Raw genomic sequence first — 23011 nt, 5'->3', positions numbered from 1 at the left:
TGAAGCAGGCTCCAGGCTCTGAGCAGTCAGCACAGAGCCCAATGTGGGGCTCCAACCCACGAACCGTGAGATCATGACCTGAGTTAAAGTCAGATGCTTAACCGACAGAACCACCCAGGTGCCCCTCAGATGCATTTGAACCATCTTCCAAGCTCCATTTTTACTCTTCCTTCCTACGTTGAGAATTGAGTAGCTTGTACTTTTTTTTTTTACATGTATATATACAGTTAAAGTTTTAAAACAGTACATTTCATGACTTAAGGGAAAATTATGGGAAGAATAGAGTTTTCATATTTATTGAGAATTTTAAAAAGAAAAGGTAGTTGTATTAAACAGCTGCTAAATAGAGATGTTTTATTTCATTCCTTGATGAATATAAAGGATAGCTTTAAGATGCCACCATTGAAAATAGAAGCTTTTCATTATATAGTTCATTCTTAATTTTTTCTGATTATAAATTTATAAATGTTTGGATTACTTGCATTGTTTTTTAACTTAGGTTAGCAACTTTTTTCTTTCATTCATAATTATTCTCTGTTGATTTTTCTTCTGGAGAAACTAGAATACATTTACTTCTTCACAGTTCATTGGCCCCACCGTAGCCCATGTCACATGGACAACTGCAAAAAAATATGTTGCCTTATTTGTACTCTTGTTTCTTTTTATCTGTTCTTAATTGATTATCAGAGCGATCTTTTAATATTCCTGTGTTTTTAAAAACTCTTTAATGGTTTCTGCACTTGCTAAACGTGGCCTCTATAGCCCTTGCTCTGACTCTTGTCTCTGTCTCTGAAATCATCTTGATTTCTCTCCCTTTCATTTACCACTCTCCAGTCACAATGACCTTCAGATTTTCAATTTTGTTCAGTAGTCCCAGGGCTTTTTCTGATTTTTCACATCTCAGCTTAATTTGTATGTCAGAAATGTTTTCACAGATCCCATAATCTAAATTGAGGGTACCCGATTTCACTTCTCATATTCCCTTTGTATTTTCATGATGCAGTTCATTTTTATTTGTTTTCATGTATTTATCTTTGTGACTAATTTTTTTAATGCTTTTTTCCTATCAGACTGTTAAGATGGCAAGGACCTTAACTGCTTTACTGTATCCTTAGCATTCAGCATATTTTCTGACAGATAGTAGTCCCTTATTAAACTATCCGTTGAATAAATAAATCAGTTATTGTATGCTAAAACATATATAGAGCACATTTATACTCAGACAATTACAAACATTCTTCAAAATCATAAAGCCACAGTGGAGTGATTAATGATTTGTTGTATTTTATTTCTTTATAGATTATGCAAGTCTGTAAACATTTAAAGTATATTTACTACATGCCAGATTAGGACTATGCTTTAATGATACAAAATATATGTAAGATAGGCCTCTGTTCTCAGACACTCATAAGTTTGTAGGGATAGTAGACATGTATATAAATACTTACAGTTTAAAAATACTAACATATTTATGTTAGGTTTTTTGAGAGCACAGAAACTGAAATAACTTGAGTATCAGAGTAAGATTAGGAAAGCCCTCTAAGACTGAAATAGAGTGAATTTGAGAGAGTAACCAAAATGCAGGTTTTGACTTGTAAATGTTGGAAGTCCTTGGAATTGTATCTTAGCCATATTTAGTGGTCTAAAACTGAATTCATGATCTCTGCTCCCACATCTGTTTTGCAGTGTTTTCTTTCCAACTAAATTGTTACCTTTGACACCTCACATCCCCCTCCCCCCCGCCCATCCCTGTATCCAATCTGTCACCAAGTTTTTTCACTTAAGTCTCAAGTATTTCTGAAATCTTTCCACTTGCTCGAGTTTCATTGCTACAGTAACTTCAGTGTTATCATTTATTTTTTTCTGGATTCTTATTAAAGTAATTTCCTAAATGATCTCTTTGTTTTTATTTTTAATTACTTCCAACATTCTTCATATTGCAGCTGGAGTCATTTCTTTGCATGCAGATTTCATACTTTTCTTTCATAGCCTTGATCTGACTTGTAATGATACAATCATTTGTTTAAACATCTGTCTTCTCTGCTACATTGTGTACTCCGAGATGGTAGGGACATGCCTAACATCACTACTGTATCACAAGGGATAGACTGATGATCACTGTATCACAGGAGCACAGTGTAGTCACTCAGATATTTGCTGAATAAATGGAGGAATGGAGAAGGAAGTGGGGGAACAAACAAGCATACAAATTATGAGGATGCTAAATTTACATATTTTTAATGCAAGCTGAGGAATTTTAGAAGCCAGTATAGCACTAGATTTGTTTTTTAGAAAGATAACTTTGGTTGCAGTGTGGAGGATGTTTTTGCTGAAATGGATGAAATTGTGGATAATTGAGAATGGACTCACCAAAATTTCCTGTTTAATACCTGTACATAGGGTAGAAATTGTGTTGAAGAGAGGGAGGATATAGTTCTTCAAGAGGACTGACTTCTATATGAAAGATATTTCCATATTCTAGTTGTTTTTCTATTTTCTTTACTCTTAAACCATTTTAATAGCTTCAATAAAGCCTCCATTAATGAAAGTTTATTTATTTTTCTTTTTAGCAGAGATTTTATCAAATCTTCATAATTCCTCATCAGATGTGTCTTGTGTCTCTGATATAAATAGTGTGTATGAAAGAATTCGACTTGAGAAACTTACTTTTGCCCATAGAGCTGTTAGTGTCAGCACAGATCCAAGTGGATGCAACTTTGCAATCCTGCAGTCAGATCCTAAAACAAGGTACACTTGTATATATTAAATTTCATTTTTTAGAAGAAATAATCCCTTTCTTTTGTTTTCAGTAGCTGCTGGAACAAATTTAATTGAACTGCTTTTGCCAAGACTTGAAGAGACTTTAGACATAAAATCATATTAGCTGGATAACTCAAAGGTGGAATTTGTTATAGGAAATGATGAGAGTTTCTTTTCGTTTGTAAACTGATATTTATTGAAAATACTGAAGATACATATGTACATGCACAATATTTATTTATATTGTAGTACTTAAGATGTACTCTAGGTTCTCAGATTCTGAGAAATATAAATATTTGTTATGTAGTTTGAAAAAATATCTAACCTTTGAATATGAAAATTAATAAAAGAAGAGGTAGTATATAGTCATCTGTAGGGTAGTGTGACTCTCAGTGCAAATCTTTCCTAAGTCACATTAGTAGAGAGATGACAGGTTAAGATAAATATTAAATATTTAATAAATATTTATAGGGTACTGTTGGGAAGAAATCCTAGAAGCAGGGTGACCATCCAACCTGGTTTGCCCAGGTCTGTCCCATTTAAAGCACCAAAAGTCTCATTTGGAAAACCCCTCAATCCAGGACAAACTGGGAGGATGGTTCCCCTACCTGGAAAGGTGGAATGTGGATTGGGAAGGTGTGATAACATTCTTACAGTATTGAAACAATCAGTGTTGTGGACTGATTGTATGTCTTTGTGTGTGTTTATCTTTACTTCCTGAGTTTCTGACCTATTCTGGGATCATACCTGAAGTATTTGCTCATTTCTTTGTATATTTGGTTTTCTTATAAGGATAAAGAATAAAAGGATGCAAAAGAAAAGGTTGAGAACTGTACCCTTTTTTGGATGTTTTTAGTTTTATAGTTCTTTGTGGTTAGTTACAGTCATTTAGAAAATTTCTATGAAGTGGTCATTTGGATTTATAGCCTAGTGTTTCCCTATAGAAATAGAAAACACTACTTTTAAAGGAAAATTTAAATCTTGTCATTTTAGTTTAGGAGAAAAATAGAAAAAGGAATGGAAACATTTTAAAGAGTAATATAGTATCTAAGACTGTGCAGTATGCTTATATTTTAGGAAATACCAGATATAAAGTCTTGTAAGTTTGTAACTAAAAAAGAAATTGTACTTTAAAAGGAGAAGAGGCTAGGGATGCTTTTTTTTTTTTTTTCATTTTCTTGAAAGTAAAAATGATTTTTTGTTTCATTTCTAGCCTTTATGAAATTCCAGCTGTATCTTCATCATCCTTTTTTGAAGAGTTTGGCAAACTGTTAAGGGAAACAGATGAAACGGACAACATACATGATGTGACATTTCAAGTTGGCAATAGAATCTTCCCTGCACATAAATATATTTTGGCAGTGCATTCTGACTTTTTTCAAAAATTGTTTCTTTCAGATGGGACTACTTTAGACTTTGCAGATGTTTACCGGAAAGATGAAGATTCTGCAGGATGCCATCTCTTTGTGATAGAGAAGGTTCATCCTGACTTGTTTGAGTACCTTTTACAATTTATATACACAGATACTTGTGACTTTTTACTTCATGGCTTCACACCAAGAATAAACTTAAACAAAAAACCAGAAGAATATCAGGGTGCTCTGAATTCTCATTCAAATAAAATGAATTGCCATGAAGATAATCAGAAGTCAGCATTTGAAGTTTACAGAAGTAATCAAGCTCACACAGTTAATGAAAAGCAGAAAAGCAAACCTAAATCTTCCAATAAAGGGAAAAGTATTAGGGAAGATGATCCCGTAAGAATGTTGCAAAATGTTGCAAAGAAATTTGGTTTCAGTAATTTGAGTAGTAGGTATGGCCTCTCCTTAATATCTATTCTTGAACCTCATTATGTCCTTCTTTTAGAAATTCTTCTTTTTCTTGTCTACTCCTCTTTTCCCCTCCCCCAACTCTCTCCCCAACCCTCCTTTTTAGAGGGAGGTACATGGATATGTTCTTTCTTTCCTTTCTTCTAAAGCTATCTCTGCAGGACTCACTGGATTAAAACATTAAAGGATGAGGAGGCTGTTAGTCGGTTTGAACTCTCTATGGTGTTTGTATAACAGGGATCTGGAATGGTAGGCAGTGTGGTATGCTGGAAAGAGAACTATCTTTTGAATTAGAAATACCTATATGTGCCTCTTTACTATGACTGCCTGGAGCCAAGATTTCTTAGTTTCTTTGAACTTCAGTTTCTCAGTAAAGAAAATGGTGGAGGGGGGTGGATAATTGTGATCTCATGTAGTTTTGTTATATAGCATGTGTAAAATGCCTAAGGCAGTATTTGTCATATAAGCCAGATTCTTTGGAATTCTTGTTTTTCTTAAAGTATGTATATTGCTTGTGAAAGTATAATCTTTTTTTTTTTTTTTTTTAATTTTTTTTTTCAACGTTTATTTTTGGGACAGAGAGAGACAGAGCATGAACGGGGGAGGGGCAGAGAGAGAGGGAGACACAGAATCGGAAACTGGCTCCAGGCTCTGAGCCATCAGCCCAGAGCCTGACGCAGGGCTCGAACTCCCGGACCGCGAGATCGTGACCTGGCTGAAGTCGGACGCTTAACCGACTGCGCCACCCAGACGCCCCATGAAAGTATAATCTTATGTGTGGGGTAGGAGCAGAGGAAGAGTGTATATCTTGTTTCCTATATAAAAACACTAATGGGCTTTGTGGTATGATTTTGATATATTTTTTGTCAGTGATGATATTTAATATACAGTTGACCCTTGAGAAACATGGGTTTGACCTGTGCAGATCCACTTGTATGCAGATTTTTTGTGATAAATGCAGTATAGTACTGTAAATGTATTTTCTCTTATGTTTTTCTTCACATTTTCTTTTTTCCACATTATTGCAAGAATATAATATGTAAATGAATATAACATACAAACCACAGACATACAAACAGATCTACTCTTTGATACTGGGAACACTTCCAGTCAACAGTAGGCTCTTAGTCGTTAAGTTTCTGGGGAGTCAAAGTTATATGCAGATTTCACCTCCTTGGAGGGAGTGCTGGTGGTGACTCTAACCCCAGCATTGTTCACGAGTCAACTGTACTTTGAATTGGACTAAAATTGAAGGAGAATATATGGTACTTTTTTTTTTTTTATCACAGAGTAGGGTTTGTTGAGATACTTTTCTAGGTGATATAAATTATATAATTAGGTTCAGATGTAAGGTACTGTAATTTGCTGGATTTTCGTTTTGGTCCATCAACTTAATTTTTATCTACTCTTTGACAGGTTAGATGGAGTCAGATTTGAAAATGGAAAAATTAATGTTATTGAGAAGAAAACTGGTAACAAATCAAAGCTAAATCAGAAAAAATGGTAAGTTAGGAAATGAAGACAAACTTTTCATCTCTAGATTTTGAACCTAAGTATGAAAACAGAGCCCTTCTTACTGACATATGAAACAAAATATGTGAATAGATACCCTTTTACCTTTACTAGTCTTCATTTCTAGAAATATTGGAGAACTGTTAAGGTAAGTGGATAAAATATTAACTTCTCAGTAAGACATTTAAACAGGTTTTTTTAACAGTTTTTTAACAGTTTTTTCATTATGAATGAAAAAAATTTTTATTTTTTCTTGCCCAAGTTTTGTATTTTTCAATAGGTAGGAAATAGTGTTACCCTAAAACCAAACTAATTATGCCTCTGCATCATTATGATTATTTCCTTTAGTATAAGTTTTTTAATAATAACAAAAATATTTAGAATATAATTTATTAAAAAGTTTTTGTGAGGCATGTGGGTGGCTTGCTTGGTTAAGCGTCCAACTTCCGCTCAGGTCGTGATCTTGTGGTTCCTGAGTTTGAGCCCCACATCAGGCTCGCTCCTGTCAGTCTGTCAGCTCACTTTGGATCCTCTGTTTCCCCCCCGCACCCCTCCCCCACCTGCGCTCTCCCCAAAATACATACATACATATTAAAAAAAAAAGTTTTGTTTTTAGGTATTTTTACTTTGTAGGTGATAAGTTCTGGAGAAAGAAACTATGGAGATATCTAGATTGTGCTTAGCGAAGAATAGGTTGTAAAAGGAACTGACTTAAAGACCTTTGATCATGATGTCACTTACTATTATATTATTAAAATTTGGTCTGGCCTGTACCGAAAAAGGAAAATTAGAAGTCTGTTCTTGAATATTTATCTGTATTCAGTTCCCTTTAAATATTCTTTATTATAAGGCCCTTATTATCTTTCCTCCAGTGGAAGGAGATGAAGTACTTTATTTGTATGTATGCCCTCAAGTTGTTTGTTGTCTGCTATCTTTAAGACAAAATCAAGCCAAATCCTATAATAAATTTTCTACTTGCTAAATATGCTAAAGAAAACACTCTTGCTTCAATTAAAAAAAATTTTTTTTCAGTTCGTTTCTATGTGATGTGACCATGAAATCAGTGGATGGAAAGGAATTTCCTTGTCATAAGTGTGTTCTTTGTGCCAGACTTGGTAAATATACTTTTTATTAGTTCCTGATTTGTTGGTTTTAGTATTGTTTTACTGTTCTAATAGCTTGTACTTTTTCTTTTCTCAGAATATTTTCATAGTATGCTGAGTAGCTCATGGATTGAGGTAAGATTTAAGTTGAAAACACATGGCTGGTAATCACACTTTTTAAAATATATCCTATATATTTAGTATAATATACTAAAGAAATTTAAAATGGGAGCCTGATATTTTAACTTAATTTTATTTTTGTATTAAACTTGATTTATGCTGAAGCCTGCTGGAAAATAGCAGCATTTAGAATTAAAATTTATTGCAGAAAGGCTTCTTAAATCAAAATTTCCCCTTTATTATTTAGACGTGTATTTGGAATACCAGTGTATTTGGTTTTTGTTTCAATTTTTCTTGCTACTCCATGTTATAAGGCATTTTAAAATTAAACGTATGTCATTTTAGCTTTGTGTTTTATAAATGTTTTTTTTGTTTTTTTTTTTTTTGCATTTGATGTGATTCCTGTTCAGAATTTTCTGTACCAGTCAGAATGTAGTTTTTTGTAGTTTAAAATTAATTATTTTACTTTATTTAGGCTTCCACTTGTACAGCTCTGGAAATGCCAATACATTCTGACATACTGAAAGTTATTTTGGACTACCTCTATACTGATGAAGCTGTGGTGATAAAAGGTATTCATAAGAGGACATTTTAGATGTTTAAGATATAATTGAATAATGGCAAAATCAACATGAATCTTTAATTGAAATAAGCCATCAACAGAGGCTTAATTTAGAATAAGCAATAGGGATGATTACTAATAGTAAAGGAGTGGATAAAGAAAATTTTCATTATCTCTGTGAAAATGAGTTCTACAAGAATTACATATAATAGTTGAGATTAGATTGAACAGTTTCATACCCTACTACTTATGTGATTGAGATGAGGAACTGATGATATGGAGTATGGTTTTGACAAACACTTTACAAAGTTTTTTCTTGTTTGTTTTCCCCCTTGTGGTAATATATCTGAGGGAAAAGAACTAGACCAAGAATTGAATCAAAATTTATGAAGAGATTGTGTTTATATACTTTGTCAAGCAATACACTGATGTTTAGTTACAAAGTATTTTTGGTCATAGTTGTGATGGAGTGTTCAACTGTATGTATATACCACATTTTTTTAAATTCATTCATCCATCAGTGAACATCTGGCTTTTTCTATATCCTTACTGTTATTATTTATGCTGCAGTGAACATGATAATGTCTTCAAGATTCTGATTTCAATTCTTTTAGCTAAATACCCAGAAGTGGGATTGCTGTATCATACGGTGGTTATATTTTAATTTTTTGAGGAACCTCCACACTGTTTTCCATAGTGGCTATACATTTTACATTCCTGCTAGTAGTGCACACAAGTGTTCCCTTTTCTCTACATCCTTGCCAGCACTTGTTATCTTTTGTTTTATTGATAATGGCCATTCTAACAGGTGTAAGGGCACCTCTCACTTTTTATTTGCATTTTTCTGATAATTATTCACATTGAGCACCTTTCATGTACTTGCTGGCCATTTGTATGTGTTTTTTGGAGAAATATCTATTTAGCTCTTTTGTCCATTTTTTAGCTGAGTTTATTTGTGGGGTTTTTTTTGTTTTTGTTTTTGTTTTTTGCTATTGAGTTGTAGGAGTTTCTTATATATATATTTTGGATATTGATCCCTTATCAGATATGGTTTGCAAATACTTTCTCCCCTTTCTGAAGGTTGCCTTTCATTTTGTTGATTGTTTTCAACATTGCTTTGTAGAAGCTTTGTAGTTTCATGTAATTTCACTTGCTTATTTTTGCTTTTGTTGTGTGTGGTTTTGATGTCATATCCAAAAAATCATTTACAAGACTAGGATCTTTTTCCCTGTTTTCTCTTATGAGTTTTACAGTTTCAGGTGTTAGGTTTAATCTTTAATCCATTTTGAGTTAATTTTTTTATATGGTACAGATCCAGCTTAATTCTCTTGCATTTGCTCATTCAGTTTTCCTAGCACCCTTTATTGAAAAGACTACCCTTTTCCCATTTTGTATTCTTGATACTCTTGTTGAGGATTAATTGATAAAATGAGCGTTTATTTCTGGGCTCCGTGTTGTGTTCCATTGTATTTGATTACTGTAGCTTTGCAACATAATTTGAAGTTAGGAAGTGTGATGCCTCCAGCCTTGTTCATCTTTCTCAAGATTACTCTGTCATTCAGGGTTTTTGTGGTTCCATATAAATTTTAGGATTGCTTTTTCTGTTTTGTGCAAAATGCCATTGGAATCTTGATAGGATTTTATTGAATCTGTAGATTGTTTTGGGTTGAGTGGACATTTTAACAGTATTCTTTCAATCCATGAACATGGGATATCTTTCCATTTATTGTTATCTTTAATTCCTTTCATCAATGTTTTATAGTTTTCAGAGTATAGATCTTTTTTTAAGTTTATTTATTTATTTTGAGAAGGAGAATGTGCACAAGTGGTGGAGGGAGAGAGAATCCCAAGCAGATGCTCTCCATTGCCATTGCGGAGTCTGACTTAGGGTTCAAACTCACAAACTGTGGGATCATGACCTAAGCCGAAATTAAGAGTTGGATGTTTAAATGATTAAGTCACCCAGGTGCCCCAGAATACAGATCTTTTATCTCCTTGGTTAAGTTTATTCCTAAGTGTTTTATTCTTTTTGATATAATTGTGAAAGGGTTTATTAATTACTTTTTTGGATAGTTCATTGTACATAGAAAAGCAACTGATTTTTATGTTGCAATTTTTACTCAATTTGTTCATTCTTTTTTTTTTTAAGTTCCTATATTTATTTTGAGAGATGCAGGGAGGGAGAGAGTTGGCTGTGGGGGAGGGAATCCCAAGCAGGCTCCACACTGTCAGTGCAGAGCTTGACTTGGGGCTTGAACTCACAAACTGTGAGATCATGACCAAAGCTGGAACCAAGTGGAATGCTTAGCCAGCTGAGCCACCCAGGTGCCCCTATTTGTTACTTCTAATAGATTTTTGATGGTGTATTTAGGGTTCTCCAGATACAAGATCTTGTTATCTGCAGAGACAGTTTACTTCTTCCTTTTCAATTTGGATGATGTTTATTTCATTTTCTTGCTTCATTACTCTTGCTAAGAATTCCAGTACTATGTTGAATAGGAGTGGCAAGAGTGGGGGTCCTTGTCTTGTTCCTGATCTTAGACAAACAGCTTTCAGATTTTTACTGTTGAGTATGATATTAAACTGTGGATTTGTTACAGATGGTCTTTATTATGTTGAGGTATCTTCCTTCTCTACCTAATTTGTTGAGAGTTTTTATCATGAATGGGTGTTGAATTTTGTCTTCTGCACTTACTGCATGTACTGCAATGATCATATTTTTATTCTTTTGTTTTTTAAGTTTATGTATTTGAGAGAACAAGAATGATGGGGGATGGGGACAGAGAGAGAGGGAGAGAGAAAATCTCAAGCAGGCTCTGTGCTTTCAGTGCAGAGCCTGATGAGGGGCTTGAACTCATGAATTGTGAAATCCTGACCTGAGCAGAAATCAAGAGTTAGACGCTTAACTGACTGAAAATCAGTTTGCCCTGATTTTTATTCCTCTCTTGTTACGATAGTATCACATTTGTTGATTTGCATGTATTGAACCATCCTTGCACCAAGCATTAATCCCACTTGATTGTGGTATATGATCTTTTTAACATGCTATTGAATTTGATTAGTTTCTTACTAAGGATTTTTGCAGCTATGTTCATCAGGGGTGTTGTACTGTGATTTTCTTTTCTTGTAGTGTCCTCGACTCCTTTTGGTATCAGGATAATCCAGGCCTCATAAAATAAGTTTGGAAGTGTTCCCTCTCCTTCAGTTTTTTTTGGACAAGTTTGAGAAAGATTGGTGTTAATTTTTCTTTAAATATTTGGTAGACTTCACCCATGAAGCCATCTGGTCTAGAGCTTTACTTTTGGGAGATTTTTGATTTATGGATTCAGTCTCCTTACTCAGTTATTGACTATTCAGATTTTCTGTTTCCTCATGATTTAGTCTTGGTAGCTTGTATGTTTCTAGGAACTCATCTATTTCTTCTAGGTTATTCATTTGTTAGCTTATAATTATTGACAGTAATCTCTAATGATTTACATTTCTGTGATATCAGTTGTAATATCTTCTCTTTCATTTATGATTTAATTTTTGGAGGGATCATTTTCTCAGTTTACTTAAGGGTTTGTTAATTTTATCTTTTCAAACAACCAGTTCTTAGTTTCATTGATCTTTTTTGTTTTTCTAATGTCTAATTCATTTATTTCTGCTCAGTCTTTATTATTTTTTCCTTCTGACTTTGGGCTGACTTCTTTTTCTAGTTCCTTGTTATATAAAACCCTTAAGGTTCTTTCAAGATCTTCTTTTTTTGTTAAGGCATTTATCAGAATTAGAACTTCTTTTGCTGTATCCCATAAGTTTTGGTATGTTGTATTTTCATTTTCATTTGTCTCAAGATATTTTGTACTTCTCTTTGATTTCTTCTTTGAATTACTGTGTTAATTTCCACATATTTACACATTTCCCTATTTTCCTCCTGTTCTAGTTTATACCACTGTAGTTGGAGAAGATACTTGGTATCATTTCAATTTCTTAAGTTGTTAAGACTTGTTTCATGGCCTAATGTATGATCTGCCCTGAAGAATGGTTTATGTGCACTGAGAAGAATGTGTATTTTGCTGTTGTGAGTGGAATGTTCCATATGTATGTGTTAGTTTCATTTGGTCTGTAGTTTTGGTCAAGTCTGATGTTTTCTTGTTGATTTTCTGTCTCCATGATCTATCTGTATTTGAATATGAATATCCATATTGAAGTCCTTTTATTACTGTATTGTTGACTATTTCTGCCTTCATTTTATGTGTTTTATAAATTGAGGTGCTTCATTGTTGTATACTCGTATGTGTATTTATAGTTCTATTGATTTATTGATCTCTTTATTATTATATAATAACCTCTTTGTCTCTTCTGTTTCTGACTTGAAGCCTATTTTGTCGGATAGAAGTATAGCCACTCCAGCTCTCCTTTAGTTACCATTTGCATGGGGTATTTTTTCCCATCATTTCACTTTCAGCCTACGTGTGTTCTTACAGGTAAATTGAGTCTCTTATAGGCAGCATAATGTTGAATCTTGTTTCTTTATCCATTCAGCCACTTTGTCTTCTGATTAGAGAATTTAATCCATTTACATTTAAAATAATTATTGATAGGTAAAGATTTAATAATGCCATTTTGTCAGTTTTCTGTTTTGTAGTTCCTTTGTTTCCTTTTTCTCTCTTGTTGTCTTCCTTTGTGATTGAATGATGTTTCGGTAGTGGTATGCTTTGATTCCTTTCTCTGCATTTTTTGCATCTGCTCTACGTTTTTCCTTTGTGGTTACCATGAGGCTTACATACATGTAACAGTATACATAAAACAGTCTATTTTAAACTAATCACAACTTAACTTCCATTGCATACAAAACCTCTACATTTTACTTTTCCCCATTCTGCCATTATTTCTTAAAATATTCTTTAGGTCATACCTTTATCTTGCGACTCCCGTATGTATCTTGATATGCTGGCTGGTGTTTCATAGGTCTTTTTTTTTTTGTTTCAAAAAATTTTTTTGATGTTTTGTTTATTTTTGAGTCAGAGAGAAAGCATGAACTGGGAAGGGGCAGAGAGAGAGGGAGACAGGAACCAAAGTGGGCTCTGTGCTGACAGCAGAGAGCCCGATGTGGGACTTGAACTCAAGAGTAATGAGATCATGACCTGAGCTGAAGTCAGATGCTTAGCTGACTGAGCCATTCAGGCGTCCCCATAGGTCTCTTATGCCTTATTAATTTTTATTCATTGTTTTTTCTTTCTGTTCTTCAGATTGCTTATTTCAGTTGACCTGTGATTTGTGTCTCTTCATTGATATTCTTGATTTCAAGAGACATTATCCTCATACTTCCTTTTAATTTTTTAGACATTTCCTTTAATTCTTTGTACATATTTAAAATAGCTGATTTAAACTTTAATAATGCAGCATCTTCATTTCCTCAGGGAGAGCTTCTCTTGGTTGCTTTTTTTCCTGTGGATGGGCCATACTTAACATGTATTTTGCATCTTGCATAATTTTCATAGAAAACTGGACATTTTATTTTATATCTATTTATATTTTGGGAGAGTGCAAGTGGGGGAGGGGCAGAGAGAAGGGGGAGGATCTGAAGTGGTCTGGGCTCTGTGATGACAGGATGACAGCAGCAAGCCCAATGTGGGACTTGAGCTCACAACCTGAAAACTGGACATTTTAAGTAATATGATGTGGTAACTTTTGAAGTCAGATTCTCTTCCCTCCCTGGGGTTTGTTAAAAAGTTTTTGCTGTTTGCTTTTTGACTTTTCTGAACTAATTAATACTGTAAAATCTCTGTTCTTTGTCTTGTGTGACCACTGAAGTGTCTACTGGGTTAGCTTAGTGGTCAGCTGATAAGTTAGAAATTTCTTTAAATGCCTAAAACCAATAAATGCCCAGCCTTTGCCACAGAGTTCTTTGTGTGTGTGTTGGGGCATGCCTTCATTTTTCAGGCAGGCAGTTCATGATTCTGCTTTAGCTCTTATTTTCTGTTTTAGCAGAGCCTCAAGTTCAGCCAGAGGTAAAAATTTAGGACCTTAAGTTTTTCCTTGGTATGTATATAGTCATCCACATACATGTGGGCTTCTGGTTTCACAGCAATATTTTGGGACTTTTCAAAGCCCCCATGGACATTTGTATTAGTCAACTGGGACAGCCATAACAAAATATGATAGACTGGTGGCTTGAACAACAGAAATTCATTTTTTCATAATTCTGGAGGCTAGAAGTCCCAGATTAGAGTCTGGTAAGGTTGGTTTCTGGTGAGGACTTTCTTCTTGGCTTATTATACATGAATGCCTTCTTATTATGTCCTCACATGGTCTTTCTGTGTGTGTGTTGTGGAGAGAGGGAGGGAGGGAGACAGACAGTTATCTCTTTGATATCTCTTTTCTTAGAGGGACACTAATCCTATTGGATCAGGGCCCTACCCTTTATAACTTCACTTACTTTTAATTAGTTTCTTAGAGGCCCCATCTCCAAATATTGCCACACTGGAAATTAGGGCTTCAACATGTGAATTTTCAGGGGACACAAACATCTAATCATTAACATCCTTTTTCCCTAGCTTTTATTTTAAAAAAATGTTTTTTGTCTGCTTCTTGTTTGCTCCATCTATTATCATTGTCTCAGTCAGCTTCAACATTAATTGCAACTGATTGTTTTTAATAAACACCCTGGGGGAAGAGGCTGTTCACACCAGTAAAAGCTTTGAGTCAGGTCAAAATAAAGACAAGCCCTGCCGCACATGTCAAATAATGACTTATCTTTAATAATGTTGCTTTGTAACTCTTCTGTTGTCTTCAGTGGCTTTGGTTGTTCGTTTTCACTGTGATTGCAGGCTTGTTGGTTTTTAAGACTGGAGGAGGGGAGGGGAAGATTTAAATAGAAAAACTACAGTGCTCCATTGCTCACTGTTCTTACCAAGATTCAGTCATTTTTCTTGAGTCAATACTCCCTAGATTACTGTAAGCCTTTGGCTAACTTCTAGAATTTTGAAAAAGTTGACAATTTTCCTAGTATCTTCATTGCTTTTGTGGAGAAGAGGAATTCTGGAAGTAGTCCTTAGTTTGCTATTCATAGTGAGTTCACCTCTTCCTCTTTGTCAAAAATAGTTTTTCGACATTTTTTCTTCTTAATCTTTTTTTCTTCCTATTGTGGTTTTGTTTTGTTTTGTTTTTGTATTTATGTTATTCTGGCAGTGGCTCAGGGTTACTGCTTTAGGCGTTAATAGTACTCAGGACGAGAAAGATTATTTTAAATAAGGAACTCCTATAATTTAAAAAGAAAATGTACTCTTAGGCTTGCTTGCTTGTTTATTTTGTTCATTTATTTATTTATTTAGAATGTTTATTTATTTTGAGAGAGAGAGCACAAGCAGGGGAGGGGTAGAGAGAGAGGAAGAAAGAGAGAGAACCTCAAGCAGGTCTGCACTGTAAGCGCAGAGCCCGGTGTGGGGCTCAAACTCACTAACTGAGATCATGACCTGAGCTGAAATCAAGAGTCGGTTGCTTAACCAACTGAGCCTCCCAGCTCCTTAGGCTTCTTTATTTAAAACAAATATGAGGGGCGCCTGGGTGGCGCAATCGGTTAAGCATCCGACTTCAGCCAGGTCACGATCTCGCGGTCCGTGAGTTCGAGCCCCACGTCAGGCTCTGGGCTGATGGCTCGGAGCCTGGAGCCTGTTTCCGATTCTGTGTCTCCCCCTCTCTCTCTGCCCCCTCCCCGTTTATGCTGTGTCTCTCTCTGTCCCAAAAATAAAATAAACGTTGAAAAAAAAAAATAAAAAAAAAACAAACAAATATGAGCATCTAAAAGCATTATTCACCCTACTCCCTGTATATACATTTGTTCTTAACGTATATGTTATATGTATTTAACACATATCTACATAGTAATTTTGATGCTGAGATTTGAATTTCCTCTCTATTTATTAGATTGAGAAATGTTTAACAATATGGGAGATTTTAATAAATCAGGCATTTTTAGACTAAATGCTTTCTAGACTAAAAAGATCAATTCAAGTTACCCATTTTATGGTCCTAGTGTGAACCAAGGCATTTTGGTGTGTTTCTTTACAGCTTTCCACTTAAAAGGTAGAAAAGTCTCACATTATTACTATTTATCATAGTTGCCACTCTTTAGAAAATAGTCATCATAATTCTCCCTTCTTTGTGTCTTAATTACTTGAACTTTTGTCATAGGTATAATGTACAAAGTAATAGTTTTGCTTGTTTTCTTTCTTTTTTTAGAATCTCAAAATGTGGATTTTATTTGTAGTGTTCTTGTGGTGGCTGATCAGCTTCTCATAACTCGATTGAAAGGGATTTGTGAAGTTGCATTAACTGAGAAACGTAAGTATTTTTGAATTTGAATATTACTATGTTTGCAGGTTGATACAGGATTATTCATTGACTTTTGATGCCATAAATTTACCATTTTACCATATATGGTAAAGTGCACCATTATGTTTTTGAATTATGAAGAATGTCAAAACATTTAAGCTATTTTGTGCAACAATAAGCACATCCATTTTCCAGACATGTTAATATGTGAAAATATGTACATCTGATAATTGAAATATGTAAATTTTTTGATATGTCATGAAATCTTGAATAATGAAGATGGTATGAAATTTATTTTGAAATTACAAAGATGAAAGTCTGAAAGAATTTAAAAAAAATTTTTTTTAATGTTTATTTTTTTTTTGAGAGCGAGAGAGAGCAGGAGTCGGGGAAGGACACAGAGAGAGGGAGACACAAAATACGAAGCAGGCTCTGAGCTGTCAGCACAGAGCCTGACATGGGGCTCAAACTCACGGAGATTATAATCTGAGCCAAAGTCAGACATTTAACCGACTGAGCCACCCAGGTGCCCCTCAAAGAAATTATTCACTCTTGTCCTGGTCTTGGCTGTAAGCCTGTGTTTAGCTATCTGTTACTATTTGCTAGAATTTTTGTTTTAATTTTTTTTTAATGTTTGTTTATTTTTGAGAGAGACAGAGACAGAATGCAAGTGGGTTAGGGGCAGAGAGAGAGGGAGACACAGAATCCGAAGCAAGCTCCAGGCTCTGAGCTGTCAGCACAGAGCCCGATGTGGGGCTTGAACCCACGACCCATGAGATCGTGACCTGAGCCAAAGCCAGACGCTCAACTGACCGAGCCACCCAGGCGCCCCCTTGCTAGAATTTTTATATAATCATCTTATTTATATATTTGATCAAAACTTATCTCTTTTCTCTTAAACTCTTATTTCTGTCTCTGTTCGTTACTTCATTTAATAAATAGTTCATTATTTCAGTTCATTGCATGGCTGTCTTTTTGAACATTGAAATTTTGAAACCCAAAGCTATTTTTTATATTGTTTTTGTTCTTTACGTCCAGATTTTTTCAGTTGTCAGAACTGATGCATCTTAACTATATTTATTAATCATATTTCCCCCTACCTTTTTATTCTGTGTCTATGCTAGTTCAAGTAACTGTTATCCATCCCTTCTGTGTAGTGTTACTGTAATGTTTTAAGTCCTCTTTCTGTCTACTTTAATTTTTCTGTTGGGAGTAATTGTGTCTTCCTGTTTTAGGTATTTTTAATTGCTTACTCTAGGATAAAGGTTAGATTTTCTTAGCCTGATATAAAAGTTTCTAATTTTATCTTTGTTAATCTTTGTTCATCTTTGTTCATCTTCATTGTCACATTGTCATACTTAGGAAGTATGAAAGGATTTCCTGTCAGAATTTTCTAATTTTTTCTTGCTGATAGTTTGTCTTAGTTCTGGTGTCTTATATAGTTACTTTTCTTGAGCTTTGTGGAGAGACTTCTCCTTGGTTATCAAAAAAAAAAAAACAAAAAAAAAAAAACAACATCTCTAATCTTTTAAGCTACAAAATGGAAATATATTAAAATAAAGGATACAACATACTACAGGAATAAAGTATACGTATTGGAGGGGCTCCTGGGTGGCTTAGTCGGTTAAATGGCTGACTTTGGCTCAGGTCATGATCTCATGGTTTTTGAATTTGAGCCCTGCATCAGGCTCTGTGCTGTGCTGGCAGCTGAGAGCCTGGAGCCTGCTTCAGATTCGTGTCTCCCCTGCTCACGCTCTCTGTCTCTGTCTGTCTGTCTGTCTGTCTCTCTCTCTCTCTCTCTCTCAAAAATAAACATTAAAAAAAAAAAAGTATACATATTGGAGATATTTTTAGTTGTTCAGTTGACTTTCCTGGCATTCCTTGGATATTCTTTTTCGGTCCATGCTACACAGCTTCCTTATTAATGAATATCTTGATCTTCCTAGAACTTAGCAAGAGAAGAGTTCAACAGAAGTTTGATCTCTATTATTGGGTAATCCTTGTTCTCAACTGAACAACTGTAAAGTTTTTATATGATCCATTTTTTTTGTGTGTGAAATGGCAGAGTTTGGGTTCATAATTAGGTTTGGTTAGGAGCGAAGCAAAAACCATTATTGACTGCAATTACACCTTTTGACAGAGTTAGAAGGAAGAAAAAAAACATAGGGTAAGCCAGGTGTAGAAAATAGTTATGTTCCTCTCTTGGTTTGGACTCATAGTAAATAAAGAATGAAGGGGTTTGGAAAGCCAAAGTCATTTGCTAGGTGAGTAGAATATTCTGAGATAGTCTCTAGCAAAATAGGACACTTCATGCATAAAGTTACCAGGATTGTAATAAAATACAGAATCTTTTGTACAGTTATACCAGATTCTATACTGGCCATGAATAATGATATAGTAATATTTAAATGTGAATGTTTTCCAAATATATAGTGTGTATATGTGTTTATGTAAATATACCCACATAAATTTTGATGGATTACTCAATGTGAATATATTTTATAGAATGATTTTGTCAGTTTCTTAGTCTTTTTTTAAATTACCCTTAACGTGACTCTTGACGTTATTTTTTATTTTTTAAAATAGTTTATTTTTTAATTTTAAGTAATCTCTGTGCCCAACATAGGGCTCGAACTCACCACCCCAGGATCAAGAGTTGCAGGTTCTACCAACTGAGCTACCCAGGCACCCCTGGTTTCTCTTAATCTTAAGATCTTCTTAGTTTTATACAAAAGAGACTATTCTGTCTATATAAATAAAAAGGAAGGTTTATTTGTGAAAGTTAAAACTATTCTAAAATCCTTAGATAGAAAATTGTCAATTTTTAGGTGACACATATCATCTCTATTTTCTTTTGGTGTGTTTATTTTGCCTCATAACCAATCATTTAAAATACTTTGGCACATTGGGATGAAAAGTGCATTCTATATTTGCCCTACTATAGTTATTTTGGCAAGAAAGTACTTTCAGTTTTCCTTGTTCAAACCTGACAGCTTTAAAAATAAGTATGTATTTGCTGTAGTAACATGGCTTTTGTCTCACTTTGTCTTTTCTTTGTAGTTACCCTTAAGAATGCTGCTATGTTACTGGAATTTGCAGCAATGTACAATGCTGAACAATTGAAACTGTCTTGTTTACAATTTATAGGACTGAATATGGCCGCTTTACTTGAAGCAAGGTAGGTTGGGTGCATACATTGTATGACTGTTGCAAAAGCAATTATTTATACATAATAGCAGACATGTAAGCAATTTAAAAGAATAGTGACAAATTACAGCTTTGTAGAAAAAAATGTAAGGGGATTCAATCATTCCATCAATATTTGAGTGCTTGCTTGATATATGCCAGCCACAGCTAAGCTACAGCAGTGAACAAAATAGGTAAAATTCTTGCCCTCAATGGAAAGCATGCATTTTTGTTGGAAATTTGTGGGGGAAAAAATTATAAGTATATTTTTTAAATCTATGCATTCCACTGTTTTTAGTAGTGGAATTATTTGGTGAAATAAATTTGCAGGTTTATTTTTTAATATAAGGTCTAATTTTTATTACTATAAAGTTGGTGGTGAGAAAATGAGTGTTTTGGTGAACATAGAAGTTTTAGATTAGAGTTCCGCATGTCAGTTTGCACTTTTGAAGCTTCAGTATTTTGTTTTGGATATAATAATGATAACTAATACTATGTGCCAGGCAGCATTCTCAAAGTGTTATATAGATCTCAGTTGATTTTCATGTAAACCTTATGATGACATAGATTCTGTTTATATCCTCATATTATAGACGAGAAAACACAGGGACACTTTTTTTTCAAAGAATCAAAATTTTGATCTACATAATTTATTATATATGGTAATAGGTTTTTCACATCTCAGCTTTCAAAGTCAGGATGGTCTTTAATGAAACTAACTCTAAAATATGAAATAAAAGTGCTCTACTTTTTAGAGGTGAATCACTGATTCTTAATAATTGCTATGTAGGATTCAATTCACAGGAAATTCTTTTGGCAGTATAATGCTTTGTTATTTTGTGAAAATGCTTTTCAAGTGCATATTAATGTTATGGGATATTAGTATGATTTTAAAATGCCTCTGGTATTTTGGTATCAGAATCTCGCTAGGGTTTCAGAATAAATTTCTTTGCTGACATCACATTAATGATTTTAATCAAAGCAATTTTTTTTTACTTTGCTTTGCCAAACTAAGCTCATTCATTTGTCAGTAAGAATCAACCAAAATGCAAAACAAGCACTGAATCTACTTAAAATATGATACTGGGGCAGGGGGGGGCGCCTGGGTGGCTTGGTCGGTTAAGCGTCCGACTTCAGCTCAGGTCATGATTTCACGGTCCGTGAGTTCGAGCCCCGCTCGGGCTCTGTGCTGACAGCTCAGAGCCTGGAGCCTGTTTCCGATTCTGTGTCTCCCTCTCTCTCTGCCCCTCCGCTGTTCATGCTCTGTCTCTCTCTGTCTCAAAAATAAATAAACATTAAAAAAAATTTTTTTTTAAATAAAATATGATACTGGAAAATGATGTGTGTCACTACCATTGTTCAATAGTTACGTTGTGACAGGTGTCAGATGAACCATTAAGAATGGGACGTGTGCTGTAGTGATGTCTCTACTTGTATAATTTTACATGAGTAGACATGCATAACTTGAATTAAAACAAAGATTTGTACAAATTTAACCATTCCTAGACAACTATTTGTTTGCTGGGAGTATAAATAAATATGTATAAAGATATTAAAAAAGGAGAGCTGCACCAAAATGGATATAACATCACAGGTTAATTATCCTCAAAATGTTAAAAACTGGTATGGTACAGATTTAAATATCCAAATTGTTTTGCACTTGGAAAAATAGTTTAACATATATTTTAGAATGTAAACTTGAAGTTTTTACTGATGCCTTAAAAGTATCTCTTTGGAACTGGAGAGTTCCCTGAAATCTACTTTGAATACAACTGATGTAGTCCAAACATTTTATACATCATGAACATACTAAAGTCCAGAGAGATAAAGTTAGTTGCTCAAAGTCATGCAGGTAATTGCTAGCAGTGATAGCTGTAGATAGAATTCAGGTATCGTGACAGGCCATTGTTCTATCACTATAATACTGTAGGAACTAAAGATTACAGATGTGGAAAATGAATACAGGTGGTGCCTGACTTACCATGGTTTGACTTAGGATTTTCTGACTTTACAGTAGTGTGAAAGTGATACACATTCAGTAGAAACTGTACTTTGAACTTTGATCTTTTCCGCATACTAGTGAAAAGTATAAGTGATCCTGGTGATCACTTATGGTGATCCTGGGCAGTGGCAGTGAGCCGCAGCTCCCAGTGACACACAGGGTTTTCAAGGGTGTAAACAACTGACACACTTATTTTTTACTTTCAATATAGTAATAAATTACATGAGGTAGTTAACACTTTGTTTTAAAATAGGCTTTGTATTAGATGATTTTGCTCACTCAAGGCTAATGTAAGTGTTCTGAGCACGTTTAAGGTAGTTTAGGCTAAGCTGTTCAGTAAGTAGGTGTATTAAATGTATTTTTGACTTAAGAGATTTTCAACTTAAGAGATTTATTGGGATGTTGAGGAAGAACTATATTTACAATTTTGCTATGATATAAGTGATATAAAAATCTTTTCTAAGGGTTTGATTTTACTGAAGATGTTTGTGTATGTATCTTCCTGTTTATTTGAAATATATAACTATACATACTTTCAAAAAGAATTTGTAGCATATTGATGGCATATTGATGATTTTAAAAATAATGTACTTATTCAGCAGTGTAAAGTGTCTCAACAGATTTGAAAATCTTGGTAGGTATTAAGTTACTTAAGTCTTAAAATAGAATTTTGTATCTTATTTTTTAGGTCTCTTGATGTTTTAAGTGATGGTGTTTTGAAGGATCTTTCTGTGTTTTATAGAAAAATGGTAAGGTTTATGTTTTTTCAATAATATAATCAAATTAAAGTAGTATATTAGATCAGACTTCTCACTGAAATAATTTCCTAATAAATTGTAATACATTAGGATATTTTAAAAGTGAAGACATAGGGGTTTTGTTTGTTTTTTTTTATAGATCCCACAGGTTAGTATGATAATCATAATTGAAAGTATTTAATGATAAAACTAATAACTTTTAATTCCTTTATAAATGAAAATTATTGAAGACTTTTCAAGTCTTTCATTACTTGTTAATTTACTAAACATCAGGACAGTACAAAAACATGGATTCATATTATCCCCAAAATTGGATTAATTTGTATTTAATAATGAGTTTTTATGGAAAGTGTTTTTTGATATTTTTTGGAATAATCTGTTTAATGAGTCTAATCATTTTTCCCTTTGTTGTAAGCATAGGAAGTCATTAGGCATTCTAGACTTTTCCTTGTTAATGTCCCCACATATCAAAACAAGTGGGATATTATACCTATTTTGAAAAAATCTTTACACATTTTATATTTAAAAAGTGACTTTTAAAAAAAAAATAGATTCCAGCAATGGATAGAAGAGTCATTACACCATATCAGGACGGACCAGATATTAGCTATTTGGAAGTAGAAGATGGAGATATCTTTTTGAAAGAAGACATAAATACGGAACAGAATTATTCGTAAGCTCTGTTTCTCTTTCTTTTCTTCTTCCCTCCTCTTCTTCCACTCTTCTCCCTGATCTTGACACTATTAACACGTTTATACTGAAAGAGAAAATTGGAGAATCCTGAAATAGGAAGTATGTATTTATGTTTATTCTTAGTTTTGCTATAAGAAAGTACATGCATAATTATTTGCAGATGTAACACA

The 23011-nt window shown here is 34.0% G+C and overlaps 1 protein-coding gene across 4 annotated transcripts in view; it reads left to right on the top strand.

The window, feature by feature from the left end:
• IBTK (inhibitor of Bruton tyrosine kinase) overlaps positions 1-23011 on the top strand; it is a 91485-nt gene that overhangs the window by 34006 nt on the left and 34468 nt on the right. For 2 of the 4 annotated variants that reach the window (XM_047858850.1, XM_047858848.1), the window contains exons 11-20: positions 2574-2748; positions 3974-4573; positions 6006-6092; positions 7134-7216; positions 7302-7339; positions 7800-7896; positions 16110-16211; positions 19263-19380; positions 22079-22139; positions 22700-22821. In XM_047858850.1, the coding sequence (XP_047714806.1) occupies positions 2574-2748; positions 3974-4573; positions 6006-6092; positions 7134-7216; positions 7302-7339; positions 7800-7896; positions 16110-16211; positions 19263-19380; positions 22079-22139; positions 22700-22821 (1483 nt within the window). Of the gene's footprint in view, positions 1-2570; positions 2749-3973; positions 4574-6005; positions 6093-7133; positions 7217-7301; positions 7340-7799; positions 7897-16109; positions 16212-19262; positions 19381-22078; positions 22140-22699; positions 22822-23011 lie in introns of all 4 variants that reach the window. The other 2 variants (XM_047858849.1, XM_047858847.1) reach the window with 1 other exon arrangement.

The sequence above is a fragment of the Prionailurus viverrinus genome, chromosome B2 (assembly GCF_022837055.1).
Source record: "Prionailurus viverrinus isolate Anna chromosome B2, UM_Priviv_1.0, whole genome shotgun sequence".
In the NCBI taxonomy this organism is placed as follows: Eukaryota; Metazoa; Chordata; class Mammalia; order Carnivora; family Felidae; genus Prionailurus; species Prionailurus viverrinus.
The sequence above is the reverse complement of the archived record's forward strand: the minus strand, read 5'-3'. Positions and strand labels throughout refer to the sequence as shown.